This window comes from Cydia pomonella, chromosome 14 (assembly GCF_033807575.1).
Source record: "Cydia pomonella isolate Wapato2018A chromosome 14, ilCydPomo1, whole genome shotgun sequence".
NCBI classification, from domain to species: domain Eukaryota; kingdom Metazoa; phylum Arthropoda; class Insecta; order Lepidoptera; family Tortricidae; genus Cydia; species Cydia pomonella.
Window position 1 is genome coordinate 13,277,821 of NC_084716.1, and position 13,067 is coordinate 13,290,887.

Consider the following 13,067-nt stretch of genomic DNA (forward strand, 5'->3'; position numbering starts at 1 on the left):
AAACCATATCAAAATTGGATTATTTCTTACAATTTCCTCTCTAGGAAAGCTAAGGACCTACAACTGTTTGGAACTAAATAGCTATGGAAATAATCGAACGAAGTCAACTAAACTATAAATTCGCGCATCACCTCAGTTGTTTTTCAGGGACCACCGGTTAAGAACCACTGCGAAACAGAACCAGAGCAAAAATTGTCATTGTTTTTTGATATCATCAGACCAACACATTTTTTATATCTGTTTCTAACGTCAAATGGGCGTTTGAGAATAGAACCTTAATAATTTATTTCTAAAGCGGACTACTAGTTATTTTTTTTTACAAAAGATAACGATATGAATACATTTTTCTAAGATTTTTATCATACAATGTTTCAGAAGTGAAAATATTTAACATGCCTATAAGAACAAAGTAAGAAAATTAGGATTCAAAGTCCGTTTATTTTATCATTTTTATGATCTCCACAGAAAAGACGCATAACCTTAACTTATAGTTAAAAAAAACACCATTTAAGTAAACTCGTACAAAGGAGGCCTCAGTAAAACGGTAGATCTATAAATCTACATTTCAATGAAGCTAAGTTTTATACATTTCTACTGCTAATTAACTAAGGTTTCTTCGAAAACATTCGTTTTCTAAAGTTATAAAGCCCGTCGTTAAGTGAGCCGTCCAGACAGGTACGGCTAGAAGGCCGATTGCATTACCAGTAGCAGCTGCACTCGCTGCATTACTCGATTAGTCCTGAAGCCTTGGTACAAGTTATAAGTGCAGCCGGGCACTACGTTGAGTGATACATCTCTCTCACGTCTCACTTACGATTACCACCAGTTTGACTTGACACTGACATATTCGCTAACGTCAACTTAATTTACTTTCTATACATCTCGCACGCACTACGATTAATATGTCAGTACGACGTGACGCATAGAAAGTAAGTTACGCAGACGTTAGGGAATATGTCAGGGTCGTGATAGGGCTACTTCTTAACATTATTATATCGCAATAATAATAATTATTTTTTATACCACGACGGTGGCAAGCAAGCATACGGCCCGCCTGATGGTAAGCAGTCACCGTAGCCTATGGACGCATGCAACTCCAGAGGTGTTACATGCGCGATGCCGACCCTTTAAAAATCTGTACACTCCTTTTTGTTGAAGAACCTCATAAATGTCTAGTTAGGCATCATCAAGGCATCATAAATACTCAAATCGTACTCCTGAGCTATGCAGGAGACTAAATTTTACCAAAAAATTAAAGTGTTTTTAAGCAACAAGAAAGTATTAATAAATATAAGATTCCATTTCTTTTAGTCCCCACACATCAGGCTGCGTAGCCAACATACAAATCGCTTACGCTCCGTATCGATCGAAACGCAACTGTCACTGTCGCCCTAATATAGAGGAGTGATAGAGAGACACAAAGCGTTTCGTTGTCGTAGCGATAGCGATTGCCACCTTGGCTAGGCCGGGCTGTTTTATCTTACTAGGGGTATGGTAACTATGCCTAGTTTGGAATCGTCACACGAGGCGAGCACGCTCGATGCAGACGCCAACCTCCATATATTTGTTTTAATTTAACTAATATACTCGTATATGCGCGAGGAAGATGATGATGATGGATGTACGGCGGCCGGCGTCGGCGTCGAGCGTGCGCCCTCAGCTTAGAGCGGTTTCAGACTAGCGTTTTATACGCGCGTATAAGCCCGTTTTTGGAAGCGCGTGTAGACGTGTAGAATGGAGCGAAATGTAGCGCGCATGTAAGCGTTATATGCCGAAACGACCGTATACGCGCAGAAAAAAACGCTAGTCTGTAACCGACCTTACTTTAGACTAATATCGCTTAAAACCTTAAAGCATTTAACCAACTGGAGACGCCTTGTCTGTAATTTTCTGTACAAAACAGTCTACCGATTTTTGTGGGGGATGGGCACATCAATGTATGTTACGTACAAATAGTCATGTCATATAAATGTCAGTCCATACAATAAGTATGACGTGAGTGTGATCTGTACCCCTAGTGTAACTTTGATCGACATCATAACGTGACGAACGCGTTTGCGTTAAGTGTCATTTTGTATGAGATTTTTGACTTTCCAAAACTTCCCGCTTGGCGCGCTGTTCAAAAACCCATACAAAATGAGACTAAACGCAAACGCGTACGTCACGTTTCAAAATCGAATTTAGTTACACTAGGGGTACTGTAAGCTTGAAACACTAGGAGTTTAGTGCGAAACGGCCAACTAAACGCGTTGACGTTCTTTAAAAACCCCATCTATTATTGAAAATTAATCGTCCTGCCATACGCTACAAATATTTTACGATTGACAGATTAATCGACTCTAATCCGGTAACAACATAAACAGTCACTTTTGACATGATAGCATTATGAAGTCAAACAATAAACACATTATTTATCAATAGATAAACAAAGGGACGTGATGGATCTCGTTCCTCGGAGCTTACTGACTCTTGTGAGGTACGATACGGTCTTTAGAAAAATAGTCACGTCAATATCTCCATCGTGTTAGTCCGGTATAAGCCGTGAAATAATAGATAGACCACTGATGATGGATACTCGGAATAGATAAAATATGAAAATAATATAGAACACGGAATATACATAAATACGTTATCATATATCGTTAAATTCATCATTAGAATAATTCGACCCTTTGTTTATGAAAATGCAAAAAACACTATATACATATATGCCTATAAAATTTGAGGAATTCCCTCGATCTCCCATAGAATCCATCATCAGAACTAGATATTGTTAATGGGGACCAATCTGTACGTATAGGTATAATCTGAGGTAACAAACATTAAAAAAACATATTTATACATCCGGATTGAGAATCTCCTCCTTTGGAAATTTGAAATCGGTTAAGAAAATAATTAGAGATAGACCAAGATAACTCTGCAGCGATGTTAAAGCACAGACGTGCAAGTATTATTTAAATGTCATAATTTAATAGGAGTTTGACGTTTAAAATAAAACCTGCACGTCTGTGCTATAAGAATCGCTCCAGAGTTATCATGTTCTGACTCTAGAACACATTGCTATTCGCTCATTGTACAACTTTATTGAATAAATGTATCAAGAGCAAATAATTTTCCTTGTAGTTTTCAGACAGACATTGAAACTTAGTTGAACTCTGGAACAACGCAGACTTTCTCGTTTACTTAAAGTTGTTTACAACTTGTTAGTGCTATTGTCATTTTCTAGGACTTAGTACAGCTTTTGTGCTTGAGACTTCAAAATATAAGGGTAGATTCTCGTCAACGAGACAATTAATTAATTTTTGGCCTCAAGTCAGGTAGCAAACACAACTTTTAGCGTAGGAGATCAACTCGCGTGTAGCCGAATCATTAGGTATATTATACATATAGGTCTATTCTATCAGATGCAAACGGCTTCCTAGCCTAGATTTTAATGACTAAGCAGGAGGTCCCGGGTTCGAATCCTGGTAAGGGCATTTGTGTGTTTATCACAAATATTTGTTTCTGAGTTATGGATGTTTTCTGTGTAATTAAATATTTGTCTATCTGCATATATCTATTATATATCTTCGTCTAGTATTCAGAACACAAGCGTAATTATTCTTACTTTGTGTGTAAGATTGTCCCTAATTACTTATTTATATTTTATTCAAACGGAGTGTTTTTCCAACCCCTAACCAAATTTTTGAGAGTTAAGTATATAGTCAGACTGACCCACTTTTTACATGGGACCAACCCCGAAAATGAGAAAAAATGTTAGTTCTCCCATGGAAAACATCGACGACTGATCAGCCAAAATGTATGAAACAGCCAAATATTTTTCGCAAAAAGTGTAATGTACCTACGGCATGCTTCATAAGCGCACGTACGTGCAAGACTGAAACCGCAAGAAATTAATCGCAGTGCGTTCTAAGGGTTGAAAAGCAATATGTACTTATAAAATGAACTGGCCGTGGGTCCCAAAATCTTGGACGGGAAGGGAAAACACATTGTAGAGTTTGTGCAGAAAGAGAAGAGATCATAGAATGCCCTTCCCATGTACAGGATGGTATTTTAATGATCTGCAGTAATTTACGGGGTGAATATGTAGGTCAAACCTTGAAATTGCAGGTGATTAAAAAACATGCTGTATTCGACAAGTCTACTTTTTCCGCACAAGTTCTATTGCCAGTTTGAAAAGCAACTATACTAACCATTAACTGCACGAGGCGTCAGTTCGGGCCTTCTGATGTTCTTGTGGCACTGCGCCAAGTAATGGTTGACGTGGGCCACAGCGCAAGTGCTAGCTTGCATCACTGAAACAAGTGAACATCATGGAAATGGTGAACCATTCAGTATTTACGAGTAAATGTCATTGAGTCCTAAGGTCACTGTCACTGATCATAATTTTTTATTGCTTCAAGTTACATATGCTACGGAAACTTAGTGCTAAATTACGGCTACCTAGTTAAAAAGCAAAAGTACTAAATAAAGTGTTAGATATGTTAAGTTTTCGTATAAAGATTAGGGCTTCCTAGGGTATTATTTATTATGTTTCCCTAGACAGATTATAATTTAATATGGAGCCAACCCCGAAATCGCGAAAATAAATGTGCCGTTCCATAGACAATCTAACCATAGATATGATACGATTCGTCGAAATGTATGAGACTGCAGTTTTTTTGCGTTTTCGGGGTTTGTCATCACAGGCCTTTACATCTATTGCAGACGATTTATACATTGCTGTTTAGACAACGGGTTTGGTTACTGTTGGTGTGGAGGCCGACACATTTTTGGCAGAGATAGCTCATGCTATCTGAGTTACTGAGTCAGTTTTGGAGTTAGGCACATACTCGTAGCAAAAGTTGTTCAGTATGACCTTGTGGGAACATATATTCATATGTCTATGATACATCGACCGACATCGTTGTCCGTCATAGAAACAGTGAAATTGTTCTGATAAGAACAGTTTATCGATCGACCGATTGACACTCTGCGGTTGAGCAGAGAAACGATGACGTTTGCTCTAACAAGAGCAGTTTCGAGTTTGCCCTGAGAAGGCAGTTTTATGTTGCCCTGAGAAGGGAAGTTTATGCACAATACAATTGGACTTAAATAATAACTACAAAAATCATACCGGAGTATTCACCCAATTATAGGCAAACACAACTTGTTAATACTACGCGCTTACATTTTGTACTTATGTTAAAATTCTTAACCTTAGCCAAAATAAAACAAAAAAAAAGCTACAAGCATAAGATACAAGAAAGCAAAATGAAAAGTAAAACAGATATAACTATTCTAGAACTAACCTTAACATAACATAACAAAATCACTCTGTATAGTCCAGAATTATTGTAGTATCATAAAAGCAAATTAATGTTGGTAGATTATTCGGTATGAGTGAGGTTTTTAACTGCTTTTATTTCTGTATCGAATACGGTGTAATCGCACTTAAGTATTCTTCGCTATTCTCAGTCAACAACTTCCGGGCTCACAAAATTTTACAAAGCCCTTCATAGTTTGTGAGAGAAAATGATTTCTGTAGCGGCTTATTTGCGACTCATTAAAGTTAGAAGATGTAGCGCTAAGAGCTGTTCACAATGACAACGCTTCACTTAATAGGGGCTGTGCACGTTGGTGAGTCTGCAACATTAAGGCAGGACTCGAAAAAGACACGCTAATAAGCAGATGCTGTCCTTTACACACGTTCCCTTGCGCGTTGGAGGATCTGCTACGTGTTGCCTGATTCGAAAACTTAAACTTGCTATTTACACTTCGCGGTATTAAATAGAGGGCGCCTGAGCTGCCCCTAATTCAGTATACGCACGCTTTCTAGAAAAGTCAGTTATAAACCTAGAGAAGCTGATGGTCAGTTGCCTACGCCGCGTGTAGCGTGAACTAATCTAGCGGTGGGCGACGTCGCATTAGCGAGGCCCTTTTCAATGTGTTTTCCCAAGGTACCTAATAAAAAGGTTGGCTTTGCGGGGCTCCCCTAAGTGCGAGGCCGTAAGTGGGCGAGGGCCACATGGTAATCAATGGCAACCGGATAAAATGTAGAAATTCGATACTCTCGATGGACCTCAGACAGCTTTTTATAATACACTACAATTCAGAATGTTCTATATTCGGAAGAAAAAAAGAAGCTGCTTCTAGGAAATGACCACGATCCCTTAGTAACTAGGAAACCGATGCGATGCGAGATGTAGGTAGAACAACAACAACACACACATAGGGAGAACAAGTTCTAGACTAGATTTATATTTGTGTGTGATAGATGCACAATTTGGCACAAAAAAAATAAGGTAGTAAGCTCAAGCCTTCTTGACTTTCAATGGTTCTGGTTAGGAAAAAAAGACAAAAGAGGGCCAAAGTTTGTGTTCCTCAAATTAACACTTGCTATGCTATATTTGCAAGGGCAGAGACTAATTAAATCTTTAAAAGGTTAAAGTTGGTACGATAGAAAAAAAAATGCGAAATCATGTCCAATTTTTATTCAGGTATTTTGGATTGTTTATCGTTACCCTGCATACCACAGCCGTATAATTTTAGAATAAAATAGCAAGTGATATAACCGAGGGATTTGACTAGCAAAATTTGAATCAGAAGTGTACTTTCATAGTTATTGAGGTGAAACGTCAAAACCTGCGTGGTCGCCAAATCTTCCGTCGCGAGTTTCGCGCAGCGCGCCCTATCCTTTGTTCCTTTCTAATTTCATGGCTTTACACCCCCTTTAACCGCCATAGTTTGCTATGAGACATACAATATCCAGCTCATTTCGCCGAAGTCTGATAAGACAAAACTTCGTGTAACTTCGCACCGGCGGCGACACAAACACGCGCAATGAAAAATTCTAAGCGGTTAAAAGGTTAAGGATGTCACGGTCAAGTTATGCTGGTCACAAGAGTACAGTCGAGGCAAAATATTTTGTGTTTGAATAGGAATGTACTCGTTCAACCCGTCTTGCACGCACTTCGTTAAACGTCAAGAGTAAGAGTTGGTAAACAAGACTAAATTGGATTGGGAACACTGTGCTTGAAAATTTCAATTTAAAATAACCAGGTGAAATAAATAATCTCTGTTATTTACAGATATATTGTGACATACATTGCGGGTAGGAAAATAGAATTTTTAGCGCCTAGACCAGGTAAGGTGCTAAATTAGTACTGGACTCTTAAAATAGGTATAGTTTTTGCCAGGTGGAGCATTACATGTGGATAAGTTGTAGATGCACGAACGAACTTCGGACAATGTTATTTTGGACAGATAACTTACTGAGATAGACGTGAAAAGGGATAGCGAATATTGCGTAAAGGAGAGCAAAGCACCGGCCTCCTATCGTTTGCGGCACAGGAGCACCAAACCCTGAAAACAAAAAAGTATACCTCTTTGAAATGGGCCAGGGCCCTGGGAGCCAATTTTTGAATTTCGACCGTTCGATTTCGTGTATTTCGTTCAATAATATCTCCACTATTAGGCATTTTAAATTCTACTAATACAATTGAAAACGAGTGGTCAGTAACATTCGATTGCCAATTTCTATCGCTCGTATTTCAAAATTAGCATTTCGCCGTTTTCCACTTTTCGAGTGACGCAATCGAACGCTCGAAATTTAAAAATTGGTCCCCAGGGCGTCCGCCAGCTTTCACGGGTGCACAGTGCGGATGTAGTACGCGCGCACGCAGGTGCCATTGTAGGTAAAATCCGCTGCACGCGTCCCGAGTCGAGTCAGATAGCGTGGCTCATACCAATCATACCATTTCTCGTTAACCCGCTCACCCGCTCCGTGCACTCGCGCCAGCTAGCGGTCATTATGATCAAAAACCGGCCAAGAGCATGTCGGGCCACGCTCAGTGTAGGGTTCCGTAGTTACTCTTCCGTCACAATAAGCTAACCTGGAGCTTAAAGTATAGTAAATTGTTAACCAAGGGATGAAACGGTACCTTTCACGCGAGTTAAAAAAATAAGCAAATTTGCATAATCAGTACCTAATTAAAGCAAGTCTTTTTACTATGAAGGGGAAACTTTTTGCGATAACTCAAAAACAGCTAAACTGATCATGTCTGCTATAGTTTTCATTTAATGTATTTCTTAAGCTCTACTTCCACGATTTTTTTCATATTTTTTGGACCTATGGTTCAAAAGTTAGAGGGGGGGACACATTTTTTTTCTTTCGGAGCGATTATCTCCGAATATATTCACTTTATCAAAAAATGTTTGTTGAAGACCCCTATTAGTTTTGAAAGACCTTTCCAACGATACCCCACACTGTAGGGTTGAACTTCTACACATAATCTATTATTTAAAAATTATGAGCATACGAAATTCATATTTTAATATTATTTCTGCCCTAGAACAAAAAAAGTGTCACTTGATCCCTCCTAGCAGGGAAAAAAAAGCGCTTTTTCGAATGGACGATGTGACAAAAGCATTGCAATTTCAACCGGAACGATGGTTTCAGGATCTCATCATCCACATGAAATCGAAAATGAAGTATAAAACCAGTTTTGCGCCATATCAGGTCCAAGATCCCTATCACACCAGAAATCCTAGCTATCCTTTCATAAATGTCTTGTAATTTTACCGTACCTAGAGCAGTCATGACGAAGACAGTGAACAGAAATGTCCCAGCCAGATTCCAGTACCGGCCGGGGTCCAACTTGGCCCCCCTTCCCGCCGCGAGCATGGTCTGTTGCCGTGCCTCCTCTACGCGGGTCATTATGGCCTTCTGCCATTTAGGGGAGACTGGAGTTATCTAGAACAGATAATGTGTGATTATACTTTTGTTTTACATCCAACGTATTGGTATGATGGAAAGGGACAAACGATGATTAGCGGCATCGTAACTTTAGTACACGTTTATGAATAAGGGGGATGTTTTGCCAATAAGGTCGTGTCCACACTGTTTACGTATTTTTGTTAATTATGTAGGTCGCATATATATAGGGGGCGTAAAGCCAGAATATTAGAAGGAAACAAAAGATATGGCGCGCCGCGTGCAACTTGCGACGGAAGATATGGCCGTCACGTATATCACTAGCTAATATTTACTAAAATTGCACTACTAAAGTATTCAGGGTAACGACATAGAACTGAGAATAAATGGATATTAGATTTATTTTCGTGACTTCTTTAACAAGCCAACTTTAACCTTTGCTGGTTGGGGCCAGTCCTTGAAAATATTGCCTAGTTTCCGTATATTTACAATTTTACTCGTGATTAAAACATGTAGAAATTCATTATTAAAACTATATATTTGCGTTAGCTCCCTCTTTAAACTTGACTAGTATCGTTCACACTGTCAACGGATAATTTGTAAATTCATATAGATAAGGCAGCCTAGCCAAGATGACAATTGTACATCGACATTCACCAAAATCTTCTTTTTCCTCGCGTTGTCCCGGCATTTTGCCACGGCTCATGGGAGCCTGGGGTCCGCTTGACAACTAATCCCAAGATTTGGCGTAGGCACTAGTTTTTACGAAAGCGACTGCCATCTGACCTTCCAACCCAGAGGGTAAACTAGGCCTTGTTAGGAATAGTCCGGTTTCCTCACGATGTTTTTCTTCACCGAAAAGCGACTGGTAAATATCAAATGATATTTCGTACATAAGTTCCGAAAAACCCATTGGTACGAGCCGGGGTTTGAACCCGCGACCTCCGGATTGCAAGTCGCACGCTCTTACCGCTAGGCCACCAGCGCTCCACATTAAACCAGGTCGACATTCACCAAAATAAAAGGATAAATCTATTAGAATGACAGACGCTACGCAAAGTGTGAGCCAGTATGGCTTAGAGCTTTAGCCTGGGGCCTTATTCGACATGCACAACTGTCAAATTTCGCGTCCACATCAAATCAACACTTGATTCTATCGCATGTTGATTGTATCAAGTGTTGATTCTATCAACTGTGGATATTATCATTTGGAACAATCAAAACTCATTCATAGAAAAAATAATCAAACTAAAATCAACTTTGTTTATTACTACTATACAGTTTGTAATGGCTCTGAACTCGAAGTGGATCGGTTTGATTTGATTGTCACCTGACTGTGGATTGCAAATGTCAAATTTTGACAAGTGTTGATTTTATTGCTAGACTTTTTTGTCCATGGGCTTGGGCACCATCTTGGATTTTTTGACGTACGACAGGGAATACCCTTCCTTTCATACAATATATGGCATAGAGTAAGGCGTCTTTTTTTTTAAAACATAACTTTACAAGAATCAGCGACATCTTGTATCCGATAGGATAAGTAATGCGCTATGAATAATGCGGCGGCGAGTAGTGAAACTATACCTGACAATGTCAATCAATTAAAAAGTGACCACACAGTTGATGGTCGATAAAGGCGATTATTAATTGAATTTTAACGACAATAAAGCACTATTGACATGCGATCTTTTTGTTGAACCCACACCTACACGTCGAATAATGCTCGCTCCACATATTCTCCTAGAAACGCTCAAAATTCTAAAAAAATTCAAGCAATTTACTCCGCACCCAGTTGCTTCTAAACCACGTTCACGATCCAAGTTGTAAGTATACCTTAACACATCTTTCAGGCATATGATTTAAAGTCCGTTTTTTAAAAATTACGAGATGGTTCATAAATCCTTTATTAATTTTCCAAAAATTACGCTATTACATTATTTATAAAAAAGATATAATATAACTGTTAGTAACTCGGTCACTTGGTCTATCACCAACTATTTGAATGCTCTTTGTATGTATACGCAACCCCATTGTACAGTCGCCATCACCATTAAGACCTACTGTATGGTCTATATTACACGTTTGGCGGGTAGTGAAATTTGTTTAGGTATCCTCCTTGTGACTAGTTAGAACAGTTTGACGGGATGACGAATAGGAACAGATTTGCAGTTTGACCAATAGCTACAAAATTACGATGTGTCCTAATAGAACTAAATCTACTTGTGACGGGTTGAAACAAATAATACTGCTTTTGGCGGTGTGACCGGTTAGAACAAAATTTTGGTGTGATGAGTTGATGCCTAAATCGACCTAAGTACTTATTGTTTATATAAACCTACAAAAAGACGATTCCTATGTACAGGAGATTAAATACATATTATGTTATTCAACTACGAATTAAAAAATATATATTTCTGTTTACACATTTTTTTAACGTTTTTCTTTAATAAAATAAAACATTAAAGTTTTCTGTGACTATATTTCATTTTCTTGAGTGTAGATTATTAGTTTCAGTTTCCAGTTGATACCAGGAACTACACCTCTTCAAAAACTTTGCTGGTGGTTCGACATCTGTAAGTTTATATATAAAATATCATAAAAACACTTAAGATAAAAACTTATAAATAAATTCTGGTCGGTCGGTGGTGTGTCCAGAAGGCTGCTGCCCCTCTGGATAACAATGCTGATCCGCCGATTGAAATATAGGCCAGGCCTCTGGTCACCAGAAACCTTTAAAAGGCGTTTTGACATTTCCTCATAGACCCACGCTAGGACCCCAGGGTTTCAACTTCAACCCCAAGCGCCACAAATATGTAGCTAAGGTTTTAAATTCTAGACTATGAACATGAAATATTGTTCGCTAGTTAGGGAATTAGAATAAAATAGTAATAGGAGACGGCCGTGGTCGCGGTAGGTAGGTACATCATGCGTGGGCCAGGCAAGCCCTGAAATTATGCACCAATTTTACTATAACTTTGTTCACCTATTGACTGTTTCCAAGATAATCGTTTTTAATATGTAGTCCGTATAATCGGGCAGTATAATTTGCCTCATATTTTTAACACAAAATAATTATCGGTACATATATATGTACCTATTTTGCAATATTTTCTTGTTTGCATCATTTAGTTACTTGTTTACTCCGATTGACGTGTTTATCATTTTCGTTACTATGACAGCGCAATACTTTAAATATTGTTACGTGAAGGTTGAGTCCGGTGCCAATAACTCACACTAATTTAAGACCCACCTTACAGTTTACATAGCGGCATTGTCCTACGATGCTTTAAATGAATACGGTAAACATTTAAATACTACTACTAGGCGTTTATTGCGCGTACTCAGTCGAAAAAGTTTGAAACCGATTTTGACGAAGAGTGCATGCGTATTGCATATTCGAGCGATAGAGAGGCAAATAAAGACAGGATATAGTTGCCTTTTCTCAATACAAATTTGAATACTCAAGCCGTAGCCATTTTGGTGGTTATACTGCTTTGTATATGTGCGTAAAAATGTGTATGTGTGGATTTTTAGGGATGTGGACGGGTCGATTTTGATCATATTATATATCGATAAGTGCTACACAGCGAAACTTCAATATCTTCACAAGAAATAAACATCACAGATGGATAATAAATATTTTATAATATAATAAGATAACTAATTTCTTGCAGAAAACATGTTTTAGTAGTTATTTATGTATCGTAATTAAAATATCCTGGTCCTTATTTTACTTTTTAGCTTCTCTATGTGCAATCGGCATGTCAGGCTTCTGTCCAGTGTAACACCGAGATACTTTGGGGAATAGTTATGTTGTAAGGCTGTACCCCGGAATCTAACTCTGAGGGTCTTATGTGCCAGCTTATTGGACAGGTGGAAACAGCAAGCTTCGGTCTTAGAAGGATTTGGGCACAGGCGCCAACGGGTGAAAAAGTCGGCGGCAGAGGTCATATAGATATAGCTACATGATAAAAGAAATAGAATCCTCCATTATGCGTGGTCGGACGCCTGTTTTTCTGCCAATGCCTATTCATAAATCTGTTAAGACCTTTTTTCTTGATAACACCTAAAATAATAAGTTTATAATTAATCTCAATGTCTCCAGTTTGCTGTTTATTCAAACAGAAAAATCCAAATTTCTCAGTCATTATACGACCGCTGTCTTATATTATACGTTGAAAAAGTCGGCGGCAGAGGTCATATAGATATAGCTACATGATAAAAGAAATAGAATCCTCCATTATGCGTGGTCGGACGCCTGTTTTTCTGCCAATGCCTATTCATAAATCTGATAAGACCTTTTTTCTTGATAACACCTAAAATAATAAGTTTATAATTAATCTCAATGTCTCCAGTTTGCTGTTTATTCAAA

At 38.5% G+C, this 13,067-nt stretch overlaps 1 protein-coding gene and 1 long non-coding RNA gene across 4 annotated transcripts in view; both read right to left on the bottom strand.

The window, feature by feature from the left end:
* The window catches only part of LOC133524986 (uncharacterized), a 70,334-nt gene that overhangs the window by 7,887 nt on the left and 49,380 nt on the right, over positions 1-13,067 (bottom strand). For all 3 annotated transcript variants that reach the window (XR_009800502.1, XR_009800503.1, XM_061861164.1), the window contains exons 4-6: positions 8,569-8,734; positions 7,255-7,344; positions 4,194-4,295 (exon numbers count right to left, since the gene is read on the bottom strand). Coding sequence is in view for 1 of the 3 variants with exons in the window: in XM_061861164.1 (XP_061717148.1) it covers positions 4,194-4,295; positions 7,255-7,344; positions 8,569-8,734 (358 nt within the window). In the remaining 2 variants the exon portion in view is untranslated. The remainder of the gene's footprint in view (positions 1-4,193; positions 4,296-7,254; positions 7,345-8,568; positions 8,735-13,067) is intronic.
* On the bottom strand, positions 11,107-11,914 carry LOC133524980 (uncharacterized). Its single transcript, XR_009800500.1, has 2 exons — positions 11,679-11,914; positions 11,107-11,266 (listed from the first exon to the last, which is right to left on the bottom strand). It is a non-coding gene; the product is annotated as an uncharacterized LOC133524980 (long non-coding RNA).